Raw genomic sequence first — 17,175 nt, 5'->3', positions numbered from 1 at the left:
GGGTCCCAGAAACAAGCTCTCGTTTGGAAAAAGCCAGTAGAGCTTACTGTGGTTAAAATAGATTCAGCTGTCTAAAGACACTTCTGGTTTCTCAAAGAGGCTGATGGACTTCTCCAAGCTGATTCAGCAGCAGAAACTACTTCTTGTCCATTTTTATCCTTCCACTATGATTTGTTCATTAACAAAACAAGGAAAAAATACTGCAAGCCAAATTTTGCAAGCTACCAGTTTCTCTGAAAACCAGAGCAAAATGCCCAACCCACTCGTTTCCACATCCAGAAAAGTATTACAGTTTGCTGTATTTCTGCAGAGGATTATGTTCAAGAAGTGCTACCAATAATTTCCTTTGGACCTCTTATTCACATGTGCCAGTCCGTGCAGCCAAGCCTAATCCTGTCATTAAACAAACTCAATGAAGGGAACAGCACAGACACAACCCCCTAACTTTTCCTGTCATCACAAAGGGCAGCAGTACCCTGACCATGCCCCACAATAGCAGCAAAACACCCCTGCCAAAGGCATTACGCTGATAATTAATCAGTCTGGATCATTGCCTGACTTGTACTTGCAGCAGAGGCCCCAGTGATGAAGTTACAATTTAATTGAGTGTAAAAATAGGCAACAGCCACTGCTGTCTACAAATAACACACATCTGCTGATGGAGGACAAAGAAATGAAGAAACCTCATTTGGCAATACACCATAAATCACCCCAAGACTCTTCTCTGTTAAAATTCCTTACTGTGACACCAGGAGACATGGCATTACGGACATTAATACCCAACAGTCCTGTCCCCCTTTAAATTTTCTCTCCACCCATACTGGAAGGTGGCATGATCCTCTTCTTGGAAAGAGTGTGTTTAGGTGTGTCCAAAGGGAAATGTCTGGGTGTACCCACAGTTAGTCATCCTCCTACCACAGCTTAAAAAGTCTCAGAGAGGAATTTTCCTTAGAAAAATCCTCCTCTGCACTCTACCCCTGCACTCAGCCTGCCACCAAGTTTAAAAAGGTGCTCAGGAACGGAAAAAACTGGAAATGTGATTACACAACACTCCCAGATTCTCTTAGCAGTGCAGTGTTCTCACCAATCTGTGTGGGACTCTGGGGTAAAACCAGCAAAGAATGACTTCCACCTCACACAAGGCCTCTTTTCTAGGGCATCTGGGGGATGCAGGAGGAACACTGAAGATGAAGGTAGCTCCAGGGTTACTCCCATGTGCTGAGCACTGTGGGCCTGACAAGGCTCCTGTTGCCTACTGTAGAGGAACCATATGCACTCAGGTCTCAAGACTACATCTATTATTCTCCTGGATGTTTGCTGCCATCCCTGTGATGGCAGAGGCTCCTGGTTTGTGCCTCTCAGGAGATATCTCCCACGAGCTGCTCAACACTACCTCTCCAACAGCACCCAGAGATGCTGCCAAGCAAAGATAATTTGCTGCACATGGATCTCTCCAAGCAGGGCCAGGACCTAACCAACTGCACCAACACAACAGAAGCATAACACAAAGCTGAGGGTCTGACAGTGGAAGATAACTCAACACCAACTGAAAGCTAAGCTTTTCCATTTCTTTTTTCTTTGCTACTTCCCCCACTCACTGCAGCAGAACCATTGCAAACCACATCTTCCTGTTTTACCAGCAGGATCACATGGAGCCAATGTCCTTCTGACCTATGGTCTTCAGTCACTGCTTTCTGACAGTGGCACTGGAGTCATGAACACAGTCCATAACAAACACAACTTTGCTTTACAGAAGCCAGTTCTTAGGCCAATGGCACCTGGAAAGTCCCTAGCTCAGGCAGGGGCTCCCAAGCCAACTGGGTTTGGAAAAAAAACCTGCCGTTCTCAAGAGAAGGGAAAAAACTTTCTAAAAAGTAAAATCTCTTAGTACTGTTTCACTGTGGGCCACACCTTGGCTTGAGCAGGCTCTGAAGAGGGAAAGGAAAACTGTCATGCTGTGCAAGAATTATCTTCTGATGCAACTATTGGAACGGAAGCAAGATAAGGGACAATAGCAACATCAATCAGAAGTGTGGGAAAACCTATCAGTGCTCATCCTTTGGAAAACCAATCTAAAGCAAATAGCTAGAAGATATTCACATGCCTTTTGACCCGAAGTGAAAAGAAAAACAGGTCTCAGAGCCTCCTGTGTTTCTGTTCTCTGGCCCTGGTTATCCTCCTCACTCCTCCTGAACCTTCTCAATAAGGAACTCAAGAACATTTTGAGCAGGGTTCCAATTCAGGAAACAACAATTAACTCAGATGAAGAACGGTAAAACCTGTTGCTACTGACTGGAAAGTATTATTTCCACAGTCAGCAGATCTGTGACTTTCCAAAATAATGAGGGCTTCTAATTTCTTAATGTAGATCCCATGGAGTAAGCATCAGAAACAAGACCTGACCTGGCCCCACAAACTTCTGCATTGGCCCTTGACTGTCTTCTGCTTCCTTCTGACCTGCCAGCTTGCTCTAGGATGTGGAGCAAGCAGGAGGCCCTGCAGCACAAAAATGGTTTATGGGTGGCCATGCAGCAGGCAGATTTTTGTAGTGAACAGTGATGCCAAGGGTCAGCATTGCTCCATTCCAGGCACTACAGTACTCTCCGTTGTAAAACGGATGAGTTGTTTCAGGACAGGTTGTACTTCAGGGCAGACTAAAAACAGCAGGAAAACCACTCTCTGGTACTACACAGGCTTCAGGAAGGGAGGGAGGGAGAGTATTTCCCATCCCCCTGGCAACAGCTCCAAAGTCTGCCTCCATGACATTCAAAAACAAACAGGACAACGTCACGTCCATGGAGCTGCTCTTTGCCAGGCAGCTCATACCACCACAGCCAGACAGGAGCACAGCTGGTGAGGCAGCTCAGCCTTCCAGTGATCTGAAGAAACTTCACCATCCTTTCCACTGGACATGAGCTTCCAGCAGGTTCCTTCAGCCCAGCCCCAGCCATCCCTCCAGGCAGGGGCAGTGGTGGTGCTGGTCACAGCCCTGCTGCTGGGCTTCGCAAAGTTCACTGCTGGCCTCGACCAAAGCCCTGAGACCCAATGCACTTGCTGGATGACTGATGGCTACAACACTTGCAGAGAGCTCAGACAGAAAAACCTGACTCTCCTTCACAGGCAGATGGGGCCTCTGCAGAGCAGCACACTACAGCAGGTCACAGCTGGAGCCGCCACCGAGCCTAACCACAGAAACCAAAGTATGGGATTCATGTCCTAATGGGGTACAGAAACAAAGTGCTGGGTTTCACAGGTCACAGAGCTTTGAGGCAAGACCAAAAACATGCACATCAGAGCAAATCAAGACTTGTGCTGCTGGAACACTGAGAAGCAACCCCTTCTTACAGCAGTCACGTTGCTCCGGGGGTAACACTGCACCTCCCTACAGCATCTGGGCCCCCCCATCCAGCTCCTGGGGAGACACCACTGCCTCAAGACCACAGAATGCAGGCCACATCTGTCTGCAGCAGCTGCAGCAAGGATAAGAGAATGTAGAAGATAAAAGAGCAGCAGAATCCTGAAAAGTTTGGACTTTCTGATATGGGGTGGAAGGAAGTAGTCACCCCTTTGCCAACAGGCAGATTAATATCTAGAAGCTTTTTCAAACAAAAGCAAGCTCCTGTGCAAATGGCAATGCATTACCTTAATGCTATCAAGAGAGGAAACTTCAGAATTCTAACAACAATGATAAAAATAATCAAGATCAGATTTGCTTTTTTGTATTTATTCCTCATCTCCTTCCTGTATCACAGCCATACTATAAACTGAACATTTAAGGTTGAATTCCCCATTACCTTAAGCTCAGTCACATGTACTGGAATTAAATCCCTGCATACCTAAAAGCTGCATTTTATGAGCCTGCCCAACGAGCAGGGGTAGTGGGGGGGGGGAGAGCTGTGGGTTGAGGTGGATATTTCAGTTTTAATCACACTCATTGAGACACATTAATTTATTGAGATATGTGCAAATACAAGCAAAGTGACTAAGTCCCAAGGCTTGATTTTAGTTTGATTAATGTACTCCCACCGATAAAGTTGGGAATTGCTTGGTTTTTAATGGTATATACCAAACAAAATCTGATACTCTGCAAGAGTTGTTTTGGTTTGGGGTTTTTTGTGGTTTTTTTCTTTTTTTTAAGCAACTCTGAAAATTAGAGATCCAACCTCCCCGGGGTTTTCTATGGCAGCTGCCTGAGTGACTGGCCTTTGCAAGTCTTCTTTTCCATCTATTTATTTCATACTTCATTCACCAGATTTAAGAAAACAAACACACTTGTTACCACAAAGGTGTGGAAACAAGGAGTATAAAGAAAAAAAAAGCACAACTTTTCTTTCAACTAAAAACAGTCTTAATTTAAGAAGGGAAAAAATCCAGTAACTGGAAGCCAGAGAAACATGAGCTCGAATCTGCAGTATTTAAACAACAGAGAAATGAGCCCTTTTTAACATATTTAGTATGCTGGCTACAATTGCCAACCAAATGAAAAGAGCATCGAATGCAAATGAAGAGAGTCTCCTGATGGCTGGGGTGCATGCAGGTGAGGTGACACAGCACCCACAGGGACATGAGGTGACACAGCACCCACGGGGACATGCAGAGCCCACCTGACAGCCCCTGGGCTGCCTCCCAGCCCTGCCTGGCACCACTCCCTGCGGTCCCTGGGGTCCCCATCACACCAGCAGCTCTCACACCCCAGGCCACCAATGCCTCCCACCCACACAGAGCTGGCTGGGAGGCTCCCCCTTCCTGAAGATTTGTAAGATGCTTTGCTAAATGGGATCTCTAATGACTTAAAATTATGCATCTTTTATTCCCCCCACCAGAACCACACTGTCTGGTTGATCCCTACTATGCCAGCTCAGCTGACCTAATTCCTCCTGTTATTCTGATGCTAGGAGACAAGCCAGGTGCTCCTGCAGCCAGACTGAACATTACTGCCCTAAGCAACCAGTGATGCACAATTTGATTCATTTCTATCGGCCCCCCTTGAAACAACCTTGCTTCGTAAACAAATGCAGCTCTGAGATCCTCACTTTGCATTTTGACAGCATCTCTACATTTATGGTAATATTAAAGGTCTGCACATTATAGAGCAGGAGACAATGCACAATTAAAGTGCCTCTTTGCTATACACTAATCACAGCAGAGGTTCCAAAGCTATCTATGGGCAGGGTTTGTCCCTGGATTCTGCTGTGAACATTTGTTATTACATTTCTCAGACAGGAAATGTAACATCTGAAGACAATTAAGATGCTTTCTCTTAAGCAAAGAATGCTTAGGTCTGCACCTGAGAAACTTTGCCTTGGAAGACCACATCATTCATGTTCATTTTCCACCAAGTCTGCCGTTTGCTATTGTGTAAGTAACAGCAGAAAAAAAAACCAAAACACCACCCAGCCAACAAAAAACATCAAGCAAAACCATATATACTTATCCTGAAAACAAAACCAAGCCTTTGCAAAGACCAACACCTCTGCTGACCACCCCTGTGCTTCTCATTCCCACTGTATCTCACTTCTGGGATGGAGGCAGTTTGCCTCGTCGAAGACCCACATCCCCTTCCAAAGACCAGCTTCTCCAGGTGTTTTGTCAAAGCAAACCAGAGCCATCCAGCTTGGATTCCTAGCACCAACACCAACCCTCTGCTTGCCAGTCTGCCTGCTGTGCAAAGCTTTTCAGTTGGTATCAACAGGTGGGAAGGCAGGTGATGGAGGAAAGCCAGAGGAAAAGGAAAGACACACAAAAGTGAACTGTACCCTCAATTCTCTACACAAGCTTGAGCACTAAGATGAGCTTTTGAGACACACAGGCTTATTGCAGTTTCACAGTTCAGGGGCAACTTCCATCCAGCCACAAAATTAAATATTTTAATTAGGCCTTGGTTTGAGCCTATGAGTATTTTAAAAAAATTCAAACAGTGGTTTTCCACCGAATTCAATCCCACTCAGCCACTGATTAGGACACAGCTCTTCCCATCCATCATCCAAATCTTCACCTCCCTTGCTTTGCTCACTCCAAATTCAGTCATCACAAAGATTTACACGGTGGAAATTGTCATGGTGGAAACACGGATGCAGCTTCAAGAGCAGCAGCATAAACAGCAGCTACCAGAGCTTTGCTATCAAACTGCAAACACAACAGCCTTCCAGTTTCTGATTACTCCTGGGAAACATTCCTTAATCTGTCATTACAGTCTGAGTAATGCTGCCTTCCACAGGAGCTTTGGTGGCCATAAACCACCACGTCGCCATCTCTTCCATGACACCTTAATCATGTGAGAGGAACACAGGTATGTGCTTTACACACAGCATGAGTAAAACAGTGATCAGAACTTCAGAAATGCAGCAAGACAACTCCCTCTAAAAAAAGCCCATGACTGAGGTCTATATTTAGTGGTCAACATTTGCTGGATGTTTCTGTGACCTGCACAGTGGGATACTTGGCTGGGGAAGCCAGCATTAAATAAAAGTTCGACACTACAGAACTTTCAACTCTCCACAAACATGGCCATGCTGGTCCACTAAACTCTCAAGCATTACCCTACAAAACTACTGGCAGAGGGTGGCTGGGTTTTCGTCCTTTCCCCTTCTAGCTCTAAATTAAGCCAGATCCAATCTTCAGTAAGAGTGATTCCCTTCAACAGATGTGAGGATGCTGACGGAGCAGGATAGCAGACATCCCATTCTTGTCCGCAGCACAAACAGAAAGAGGATTGCTTGGCAGTTCAGAGAGCTGCACTTTACACCCACTCACCAGGCAACCTGCCAGCTTCGCTTGGGGATGGAATTAAAACAGAATTTAAGCAGGCAGCCTGACCTCAGGAGAGCGATCTCCCAGACACAGAGTGCCTCTTCAGTCATTCCAAGTGCCTCAGTGGAGCCCTGTCTCCTGAGACAGGGCATGTGAACAGCAGTGCCTGAGGAACAGAAGATCCTGCATGAGGTGGCACGAGAGGTGGCAAGGCATGAGGTGACCCTGCAGCAGCACTGATTCATCCAGCATCACGCTCATCAGTGCAGTGCTGGAGAGGTGAGCGGTGCTGGAGGGCACACGGAAGGACACTGCTGTCCATGGAGCTCCAGGGGTCCTGGGGGACAGCAGGAGGCATGTACACAAGATGCAGAGTAGCATCTAAGGGCTCTCTGTCAGATAAAGGGTGATGGTGCAGCCAGCACAGCACAACATCACAGCCCAGCAGCCATGGCTCTATTGATCACAAGGACTTTCTACACAGCAGCAACACAACAAGGCTGTTATTACCTGGCTCTCAAGACCAGCCCAGGGTGACTGATCACTAAGCTGAGAAGTGTTTGTTCTGCCACCCATGCCTTAATCCATACGCACAAGAAAAACTGCACTGCAAGGACTCTGTGTTCTTTGTCTCCAGGTGATACAGTCATCACTGCAGAAATATTTTTGGTGAGTCTGTACTACATGACTGAGTTAAGCATTTGTCTCAGCTCATCCCAAACTGGTGAGTATAATAAGCCAACTTGTCACCGAACTGTAGAAAGCAGACCCTCAGGTAACATAGGATGAGCCAGAAACGTCACAGCACAGTGCCTTGTGTGACCTTAACAGCTGTGTTGCTGCAACCAGTCCATCCCACCCATGCAGAAATTGGGGAAAAAAAAAAAAAAAACAACACAAAAACCACCTGATATCCACTCAACCCTATCAAATCATAGCCAGGCTGCTTTAAGAAGTTCAGCTCACAGCACACAACTAGGGAAAACGTGTCAGTAAAATAATCCTTCTTCCTATTTCATGCAGGAAAATGCTTTCTAATATTCAAAGCATGTCCAGATTTAACAGATTTTTCTGCCCTAGCAGCAACACAGCCACATATGAGATCTTCAGCTGACACCTATTCAGCCTGGGGCAGCTGGCACAGAACAGGCAGGGAAAGACACCCAGAATCTCCCACTGCCCAAAGACCTTAGCTACGTTTGTAGGAACTTCTTCCTAGTGCTGGAAGAAGTTTTCTGGCACACAGTGCTCCCAGGATCTGACAAATTCAAGGGTTCCCTTCCTACCACTGAATCTCCTCACATAATCAAGTGGTCTCTGATCAAAGATTTAATGTCCTGAGACACAAAGGAAACCAAAGCAAGCCCCCTACACCAGACCACATGTGCTAAGCTTTCCTTATCAATGAGCATGAAGAGCTGAGCTGATCCTCAGAGTCACAGAGACCTGTTTTCCAATAAACCTCATTTCCATACCAAGTCCTCCTTTGGTAGAAACCATAATTTGTTGTTATTAATTTCCACCTTAAGGAACAAGGGCTCATTTGGCTGTTTTCAGAGTAGAAAGGCTTCTGGTACCCAGATGTCCCTCTGGAGTGCTGTACTCCCCTCGACTGCTGCAGACTGGGGACCCCAGTTCCAGCCCCTCTGCAAGCCAGCTGAGAGGGTCAGGTAGTGCTCAGTAGCAACTAATACACCCCACACACGGTGGAATACAGCTTTTACTGTCCGCCAAACATCTCCTGTGCCTAGGAAAAACCCACACCACAACTCCATACAGACACTAAATAGGCAGCACTTTCAGAAATGTGATACAGCAAGATTTATCCTCTTTTTGAGCAGGGGTTCTTGCATTAGGCTCCTAAACTATTAACAGCACCTCTCATTAATACATGAGCACATAATAATGGGCATATGCATATTTCATTTTGTGAGCCATTCTCATATACTGATGCTGTTCTTAGGACTCCAGCAAGGGGATCTATAAAAGTCCAGCCACTGCACTTTTATGCATTAAACATTCACTAGAATCATTTATTCCTAGGAAGCTTCTTATTTTGTCATTATTTATGAACCAATATCACAAAGATCTGTGAAATGAGAAGGAACACAGCAATTTTCCTGGATTTGAAGGGTAAATTAAGGGTGCCAGGGTGAGAGCTCCTTGTCAGCACTAAACATCAGTACTGCAAAAGTGTTTGGAGCAAATCTAGCCTTGCATCAAAAATCTCATGTTGTGAGAGGTCTGGCTAACATGAGTTTTTAACCAGGAAAAGGCAAATGAAAGCATCATTGGGTGTAATCATTTGCTTACAGCCACTGTGGTTTTGGTAACCATTTCCTTGTGTGTAAGAAGCACACGAGTAAAAGTTAGAGTCACTGTTGACAGGCAGTGCAGAGGAAGGCAGGACACAAAATGCAATGACAAAGCTACAGGGCAACAATAAGTTTTACAGGAAGTATTTTTTTCCTTTTGCTCTATGCTGTAATACAAGAATAAACATCTTCTATTTTAGAAAGCCCACAAGTAAGGGTTCAAGTAACTGCAAATATGGTATTTTTGAAGATAAATACATATGCAGCTATGAATGAAGTTACTGATGTGGTATCAGGGCATCAATGTGAGTAAGTAGTAGTCTTTTCCACAAAGTAAGGAAAGATGGACAGAAGCCAGCCTCCCACAGACCTGCACTTTTACCTTTGCAGATAATTTACTCTCATACAACTCCTAAGCAGACACAGAGCAAGGCCAAACATTCAGACATCAGACTGTCTGGTGACAGATCACCTCACACCAGTGGAGAGTCCACACCCAATGCCTCCTAAATAACCTCATTTTCTCTGAGAAATCAAATTACCAGGTTATACAAGGACTCTGTGACAAAGCTAGTAACTAAACATAAACCGGGGCATGCCTTGAGCTCTGGACCATCTCGGGTTCCTGCTTTGAGGTATCTTACACAGCTTCTAGCTAAAATCTCACCAGACTAAACTGCTAAACACAGAATTTAATAAAGCTCAACACAAAAAGAGAAAAACATATTGCTATAATTGTAACAGTGATGACATTGCTCCTTTTGCAGAAATGTCTTTGAGTTGCTTCCTACTCAGCAGTAATTTGAAGCAGGGAGAGGAATCTAACACAAGTTTTGAAAGATCTCAGTAAGCAAACCCAGCAGCATAAATGCTTCATACAAATGCAAACTATAAAGCACAGGAGCAGCCACTCACTCTCTCAAGTGAAAAGTTATTAAATAAATTTAGAAGGTACAGAGAATGAAAAAAAAAACCAAACCATGAAATGTAATGCCCCAAGTGGCCTGTGCTCATAGGAAGTTTTCCCAGCTACTCTGCAACACTCATCAGCCCAAAGGTAGCCGCTGCTTTGCCCGATCAGCACCGAAGGCTGGCTCAGCAGCAATGCACAGCTACCCACAGGATATTCCCAAGCAGCAATCCTGCCCCCCACCAGAGCAGCCTGACATCCCCCTCTTGCCAGAACAACGCCGGGCATTAAACACTCTCCAAGGCACCTCTCCAGAGTCCCCTGGTCCGGCAAGGAGTGACCAGGGGTGTGCCAGGGCCGGGGGCTGCGGAACACAGGGGGACACCGGCAGACTACAGCACCCAGCAGGCACCGCTGACAGGCACCGCGCTACCAGGGCTGGGACTCACTGCCTGGGGTGACGTGGAGGCCACCGGAGCCAATCCACGGGAGAAGGAGCAATGTCAACAAACACGGTGGCCTGCGGGACGCGTGATATCAGCGACAGGGCAGGACACTCCCGATAAGCCACGCCAGGGCCAGCCGGGGGTCCGGCCGCGCAGCGGGCACGCAGCGGTCACTCGCCCTGCGCGCGGCGCGGGCTGGACCACAGCCCCTCATCGCCCAACACAGGCGTTCCGTCTTGGACTTTGCATCCTGCGGCGTTATTTTTTAAAAAGCATCACGAATGGCAAAGGAAACTTGCCCCGTTACCCAGCAGGATTTAACTAAATAAAGCAAAAAAAAAAAAAACCCCAAACCACTCGTTGGATAATTTGCGTTTCACAGCAAATCGGTTTTAGCCCCTCCAGATCTTCAGGGCTGACTTTGAAGGAAAAAGCAACTGTGGGAAACCACAGTAATCTGAAAATGTCTGCTGCAATTTTTAACACTTAGTGACAGCCACAAGGACAACAGAAAAATGCAAATTAAAATCCTCTGGAGCTGAAGACAATCATATGCTACAAAGTCATGCTCACACTATTTTTACACGGCCTAGGAAAAAGAAATTTTCTCAGGGAGGGTATCCAGACGAGAAAAAGAAAAGGTGGGCACGCCAAAAATAACTACTCTTAATTGTATTTCTAACATTTTGAGAACTTAAGAGCTTCCAGCATAGACATATTCACCACCCTGCATTTCACTGTGTAACATCCTGGAAGAGAAACTCCCACCCCAACTCCCAACTGCACATGAGTTGTGTGGTCCAGCCAACAACTAACACATGATCTGCTGTGTTTGTTTATCTTCCCCTAACTTATCAAAAGACTTTTTTCCCCCCAGAGTTCACATCTGAATACAAATATTTGTTAAAAACTGAAATTTCACAAACTCCATTTAACCTTTCCCAAATTTAGAATGCTTTGAGATAACTGAATGTAATTACCTGGAAGTCATACAAGGCAACAATGTTTTCATGTTTCAATTCCTAGAAAAAGTAAAAAAAAAACCAAAAAAAACCATAAGATAGGAACAACAAAGGGCATATAGAACAAAGACTGAAGAAAACGAGTCAGTCTGCCTTTACCTTAAGAATTTTTATTTCCTTGCCCAGCAGAGTTTGTGACTTCGCAAGGTTCTTCTTGTTAATACATTTCACAGCTACTTCCAGCTCAGGTTTCTGAAACAGTGCATATGTAATACAAAATAAATGTAAATTTCACTATTCATTCACATTAGGATAAGCCGCCTCTTAACAGATTACAAAAACTACTGAAAGAAGTGTCTTGCAGCACCGGTAAAGGCCTCTCACTTCACATCCTAATGCCTTCCCCTTACTTGTTCAGACTTGCCCTTTCCTGAATTATGCCTGTCAGCCCAAGGAGAAAAGCCCAAGGTTTGGGTTTTTGTTACTACTTTATACAATGATTATCCTCTTATTTAATCACTAGAAATAAATGCACCGTGGGAGCCGTGGCTTATCCCAAGCACTAATGATGGAAAATCCACTGCCGAATTGGTTTCCTTTTATTTATAAGAGATTTCTCCTCCTCCTGGAAAAATTAGGTGGAGAAGACTTCACAGACACACACCAAAAAAAAAAAAAATCCCAACCAAACTAAAGAGCTCCTTTCATAGACAGCGTGTGGATTTTGTTCTCCCTTGTTTTGGAGGTGAGGACGGGTTTTGGGTGGATCTGTAGGCACCCCACAGGCAGCTGACGGCCTCCCAGCCCCAAGGTGAAGCCACCTGCCCGGCTCCTGCCGGGACACACGCCTGCTCCCGAAGAAACTCCAAGGAGAACAATAATAAATAACAATAAACACCCCGAGCCCGAGGCGATGCCCAGGCTGGCAATAGCCGCCGCAACCGGCGGGGATGCGGTGACCGGGGCGCGCTGTCCCCAGCTCGGCCCAAACCAGGAAATAAATAAATAAATGAAAATCAGAAGCGGCGGGAGGGGGGGGAAGCAGGGATTCTCACCTCTTTGTGCCTGCCTTTGAAGACGACGGCGAAGGCTCCGTGCCCGATCAGGTCCTTCCTACTGAACTCAAACTTTCCCACCGTCTCCATGGCGCTGCGCCGGGGGGTCCCGGGGGCCGGCGGGGAGGCTGCGGCCGGGACGGCTTCAGAGCTGCAAAGGGACGAGGAGGAGGAGGAGGAGGATGGCGGTGATGAAGGAGCTGCCTTTAAAGAAAATTAAACCTCTCCCAATCCAAACACGACGGGGACAACCCCCGCCACCGCCCCCCCCCGAGCGGTCGGGAGCCAGAGCAGCCCCGCTCCCGCCGGCCCCGGCAGCTCCGCGCCGGGCTGCGCTGCCCACCTCGCCCTCGTCCATGGGCTGCCTCTTCCTGCCGAGCGGCCGGGAGCCGGGCATTGTCAGCGGCCGGGGCGAAGCTGGCTCCTCAGTAGCGGGCCTCCCCCATCTCCTCCTCCGGCCGGGCCGGCGCGGCTCCTCGGGCCCCGCTTCAGGCGGGGCTCCCCATGCCGAACCCCGGCCCCCCCGCCGGCAGGCGCGGCTTCGCCGAGAGTCCACCTTAAGCGCGATCCACCTTAACGCCCGGTCCGCCTCACGGCAGCGCTCCACCTTAACCGAGATCCACCTTAAGGGCTGCCCGCGGCCCCGGCTGTGTGCGCTGGCGGGGCCGGGGTCGCGGGGCCGGGGTCGCGCCGCGGGAGCCGCCGCTCGCTCGGCCGGGCCCGGACAAAGCTGTGCGGAGCGGAGCGGGCGCGCCGGGCGGCGCAGGCGCGGTGCGCGGCGGGGGAGGCGGCGGGCGGGCCGGCAGAGCGGCGGCGGCGGCGGCGGCGGTACCTGAGGCGGAGCGGCCGGGCCCGGCACATTTAAAGGCGCCGCCTGCCGCCCGCCTGAGTCAGCGCCGCGCTGCCGCTGCCCCCGCGCCGCTGGCCGAGGCTGGGCCGGGAGGGCTCCTGCCAACCACCCGCCCGAGCCTTTGGGAGGTCACAGAATCATGGGATGTTCTGAGTTGGAAGGGACACACAACGATATCGAAGTGCGGCTCCTGGCCCTGCACAGCACAGCCCCAGGAATCCCACCACATGCCTGAGAGCATTGTCCAAATGCTTCTTGAACTCTGTCAGGCTCGGTTGTCACCACTTCTCTGGACAGCCTGTTCCAGTGCCCAGCCACCCTCTAGGAAAGAACATTGTCCTAATATCCAATCTGAACCTCCCCTGACACAGCTTTAGGCCATCCCCTGGGGTTCTGTCACTGGTCACCACAGAGCAGAGATCAGTGCCTGCCCTTTCATTTCCCTTCACAACCCCAAAGTTGTACACCACAATAAGGTCTCCTGTCCATCTCCTCCCAGCTGAACAGACCAAGTGACGTTTCCAGCAACTAAACAAATATGTCTGTTCAGGTCAAGTTTACCCCAGAAGCTCCAAAGTGTCCAAGTGGACCTGGTCCCAGCACCTCCAGCATCCCTTCCTCTCCCCCAGCATAGCCCACCTCCTCCTCCACAGGCTCTGGCGTTTCTCCACACGCTTCTGTGCCAGCAGACCACGGCTCCTCTGCGGGGAGCCAACTGGGCCTCCAGAAGTCCCCGAGGGTGCCTCCATGGAGCTCTCCTCTGATGGACACTTCTCAATGTCCTGCTCCAAAGCTGGGCATGGAATCAATGTTGTGATAAGAAACCTTTCCTGGCTTGAGCCTGGTGAGCAGTTTGTCCATCCCCAGTCTCTTGCTGCGCAGTGACCCACAAGCTCTGCCCCGTGGGTGTGGGCTCACAGGTCATTCCCTCCGTGGCAGGCACCTCTCGCACATTTGCCCCATCCTCTGCTCCACGCTGCCCAAACCCACCAGCCCTGGTGGCATCCGCACCACTTGCGCACTCGCTCCTGTTTGTAAACTTATCACAACGTCATACTCCAATTGCAGAGAGAACAACGTGTCTCGTGGGCAGCACTGCCGCTCACACGCTCAGTCTGAATTTTGTTTTTTACACAACTGCACGGTATTGACCCGTGTATCGACCTGTGCCAGCACTGCAATTCCAAACACGCGCTGCCTGGGTGATGCCAGCGGCTCCGCAGACACCCAGCACAGAGGGTGCTCGGTGTCGTGGCGCTGGGTGGCTGCAGTTATCACCATTCTCGGCAGAAGTTAGGCACAAGCAGCACTTCACAGCGTCAGGACGTGTTATCTACACAAAGGCAGTGGCTGACTGATATGATATCTGGCCTGTAGTCTGTTGTCCTTGGTTCCTTCATAACTGGTGTTCAGGTACCTTCCTCCACTTAACATTTTAGTGGAAAAATGACAGTGTGTGCTAAATGCCAATATAAAAGTAGCAGTGCCTGACTGGTAGTGATTGGCATCTCAAATTCCAGCAGTTTAGTGCTTTTTGGGAGCTGTGAACATGACAAGGATCAGAGGGAATCTGAAAACTGCCTCTGTTGAAGTAGCCTTTAAATCAAAACAAGACTAGAGCACCGTCGTGATTTCAGCAGAAGTTAATTTTAAAACTGCTTTAAAAAAGCAAACAATATACTTAGCCACTTGTTTTCTTTCACACTTCTGTGTCATCCACACATCCACAATTTCAGGCTTTTGTCAGTGATCATAGGGGGTTAATTAAAATAGTAACACAGAAACCAGTAGAAATGTCAAACATCATCAAACTTTCAAAACAAAAAAAAAGGTACTTGGCAAATGACAGACACAGGAATTAATTTCACCAGTTGTTAAAAGCCACTGTCTCCAATGCAGAAGGTAATAGTTGCAAAAGTTTAAGGCAGGAAGTGAAGAAAATGTTTTGAAACTACTTAGATGATTTCTAGGCAGGCAAAATCTTGTCTCTGCCTTGTCTGGAAAGCAGCCAGAGCACTCTGGTTAGCAAGTGCACTCTTGCAAGAACTGTGGTAAAATCTCCAGTGCCCACAGGTGTTTCTGCCTTCTCCAGCACAGCAAAGATACACAGTCCTGGCGCTGGGTGAAGGAGGAAGTTGATATGACTGTTGTTCAATTAGAGGCCAAAATATCTCAGTGATGAATGTCCTTTGTTCTGTATTGAGTGTGCTTATTTGTTTCTTCACATGCTGTTGGTTGTGAAAAAAAAAAATAAAAAAGTTAAACGTAAGTTAGATTTGACTAAACATGGGTCCTAAGGTAGCTCTTTGCATGCAGCTGTTTACAGAGCCAGGTGGCAAAGTCAACCTCCTCTCTGCTGACATTTTGGTTTTGTTGTAGGCAAATTTGTTTTGTTTTTAAGCAGGCTCACGGGGTAGCTTTCTAGTGAGTAAAAGGAACTTCAAGGTAGCACAAGAAAGGTCTGTACAAGGATCAGGACCAAGTTGTACCGGATGCCATGGGCACATGAGACATCACACTCACTTTGAACTATCAGTTTAACATTTGTAGCAGTTAAACATCTTTCAAGTGTGTATCTTCAAAAAATGAAGTTGGTGAAAGTATTTCAGACTTCTACAAAAATTTAGAAACTTCCCCCAGGACCACTAATAAAATGTAATGCCCCTTGACAGCAAATATTGAGATGTTTGGAGACACATTTATGCATTTTGGAACAAAGAGGGCTGAAAAGCTTTTTAATCAAATGTAGGATTCTTCAAATTTTTTTTCCCGTGGTTTGCTGATTAAAAGCTTGTGCTCTACCAATTCTTCCCTGATGTCCAGAATTCAGTGAGAGTATGTTTAGGCCAACATCCAACACATGCAAATTCTGTTCTCCTCCCACAGCCTCCCATTTGCTAATCATGAAAGCACTACTGCCAGCACGTATTCAATTACTTCCTCAGATGGAGGCATTAATCTTTGAGGGGACAGAGTAGAGAGTTCAATTTACTAATGCAAAACATCAGTAGGGGAAGATCTACTGCTGAGATTTACAATGGGTGGAGAATAATATAAGCATACAATACACCCACTGTGGGAAGCCTTGGAATATTGTCTTGAAATTCTCTTTTTAATTTAATGCAACTTTATTATTTTTTCTAATTTAAATGTAAAGAAAAACGATGGTCAAATGATATCCTGATATCCCCAAGTAATACTCTTTTCCAATACCATGTTTTAATCAGGAGTCATAAATATGGCTGTTTCTACCTCCTGTAATCCAAGAGAGCCATCCTTAGCTCTTGGCTGCAGAGGCACAATGTAATTGTCTCTGAGCTGGGGAATTGGTTAAAGCTACAGAAGTGTGAGGGAATTACATAAGCAAACTCAGAGTATCAATTTATAATAAAGACAGAATAAAGATTTCCAGGAGGAAATTTCCATCTTTTTATGATGCCTCTGTAGACAGTTCCAGCTTCTTAATATAAGCATCTGCTGTGGACCACACAGCTTTTCCCAAGATTCTGTCTTTGCTTTTCTAGTTCAGCAGCTCCAGCCAGGTGCTCCCCACACTGCCCAGTGAGAGATCGGAAGCCTTCCAGCAGCCACCCATTGAACCACTGTGTCTGAAAGGCGTGGGGGAATCCTTGCTCAGATACAATCACAAAGAACAAGTTCTTTCCCTTGCTGTGTGTCTTTGTTTTGAGATCAAAGTTCTGCTCGATGCAGAGGGAATCTCCAAGGCCTTCCTGTGTAATCTTTTCATTACAGCGACTGCCCCAGGGACACAAGCACTAAGGGCCAGGACAGCAAATCAATATTTCTGGAGGAAGTGCTGGACTATGAAGCCTGGGTGCATGAGCAAGATGTGACTGAACATGTTACTGCACATGGGCTGAGCCTTA

The 17,175-nt window shown here is 47.3% G+C and overlaps 1 protein-coding gene across 4 annotated transcripts in view; it reads right to left on the bottom strand.

The window, feature by feature from the left end:
* Positions 1-14,314, bottom strand: part of ULK1 (unc-51 like autophagy activating kinase 1) — a 78,379-nt gene extending 64,065 nt beyond the window's left edge. For 2 of the 4 annotated variants that reach the window (XM_069031066.1, XM_069031068.1), the window contains exons 1-4: positions 13,928-14,313; positions 12,439-12,589; positions 11,543-11,635; positions 11,402-11,443 (exon numbers count right to left, since the gene is read on the bottom strand). In XM_069031066.1, the coding sequence (XP_068887167.1) occupies positions 11,402-11,443; positions 11,543-11,635; positions 12,439-12,589; positions 13,928-14,037 (396 nt within the window). In that variant the 5' untranslated portion in view covers positions 14,038-14,313. Of the gene's footprint in view, positions 1-11,401; positions 11,444-11,542; positions 11,636-12,438; positions 12,590-12,781; positions 13,208-13,927 lie in introns of those variants that run through there. The other 2 variants (XM_069031067.1, XM_069031069.1) reach the window with 2 other exon arrangements.
* Between the last annotated feature and the right edge of the window lie 2,861 nt (positions 14,315-17,175).

The sequence above is a fragment of the Aphelocoma coerulescens genome, chromosome 15 (genome assembly GCF_041296385.1).
Source record: "Aphelocoma coerulescens isolate FSJ_1873_10779 chromosome 15, UR_Acoe_1.0, whole genome shotgun sequence".
In the NCBI taxonomy this organism is placed as follows: domain Eukaryota; kingdom Metazoa; phylum Chordata; class Aves; order Passeriformes; family Corvidae; genus Aphelocoma; species Aphelocoma coerulescens.
Note: the sequence above shows the minus strand (reverse complement) of the source record. Positions and strands in the feature narration are given on the sequence as shown.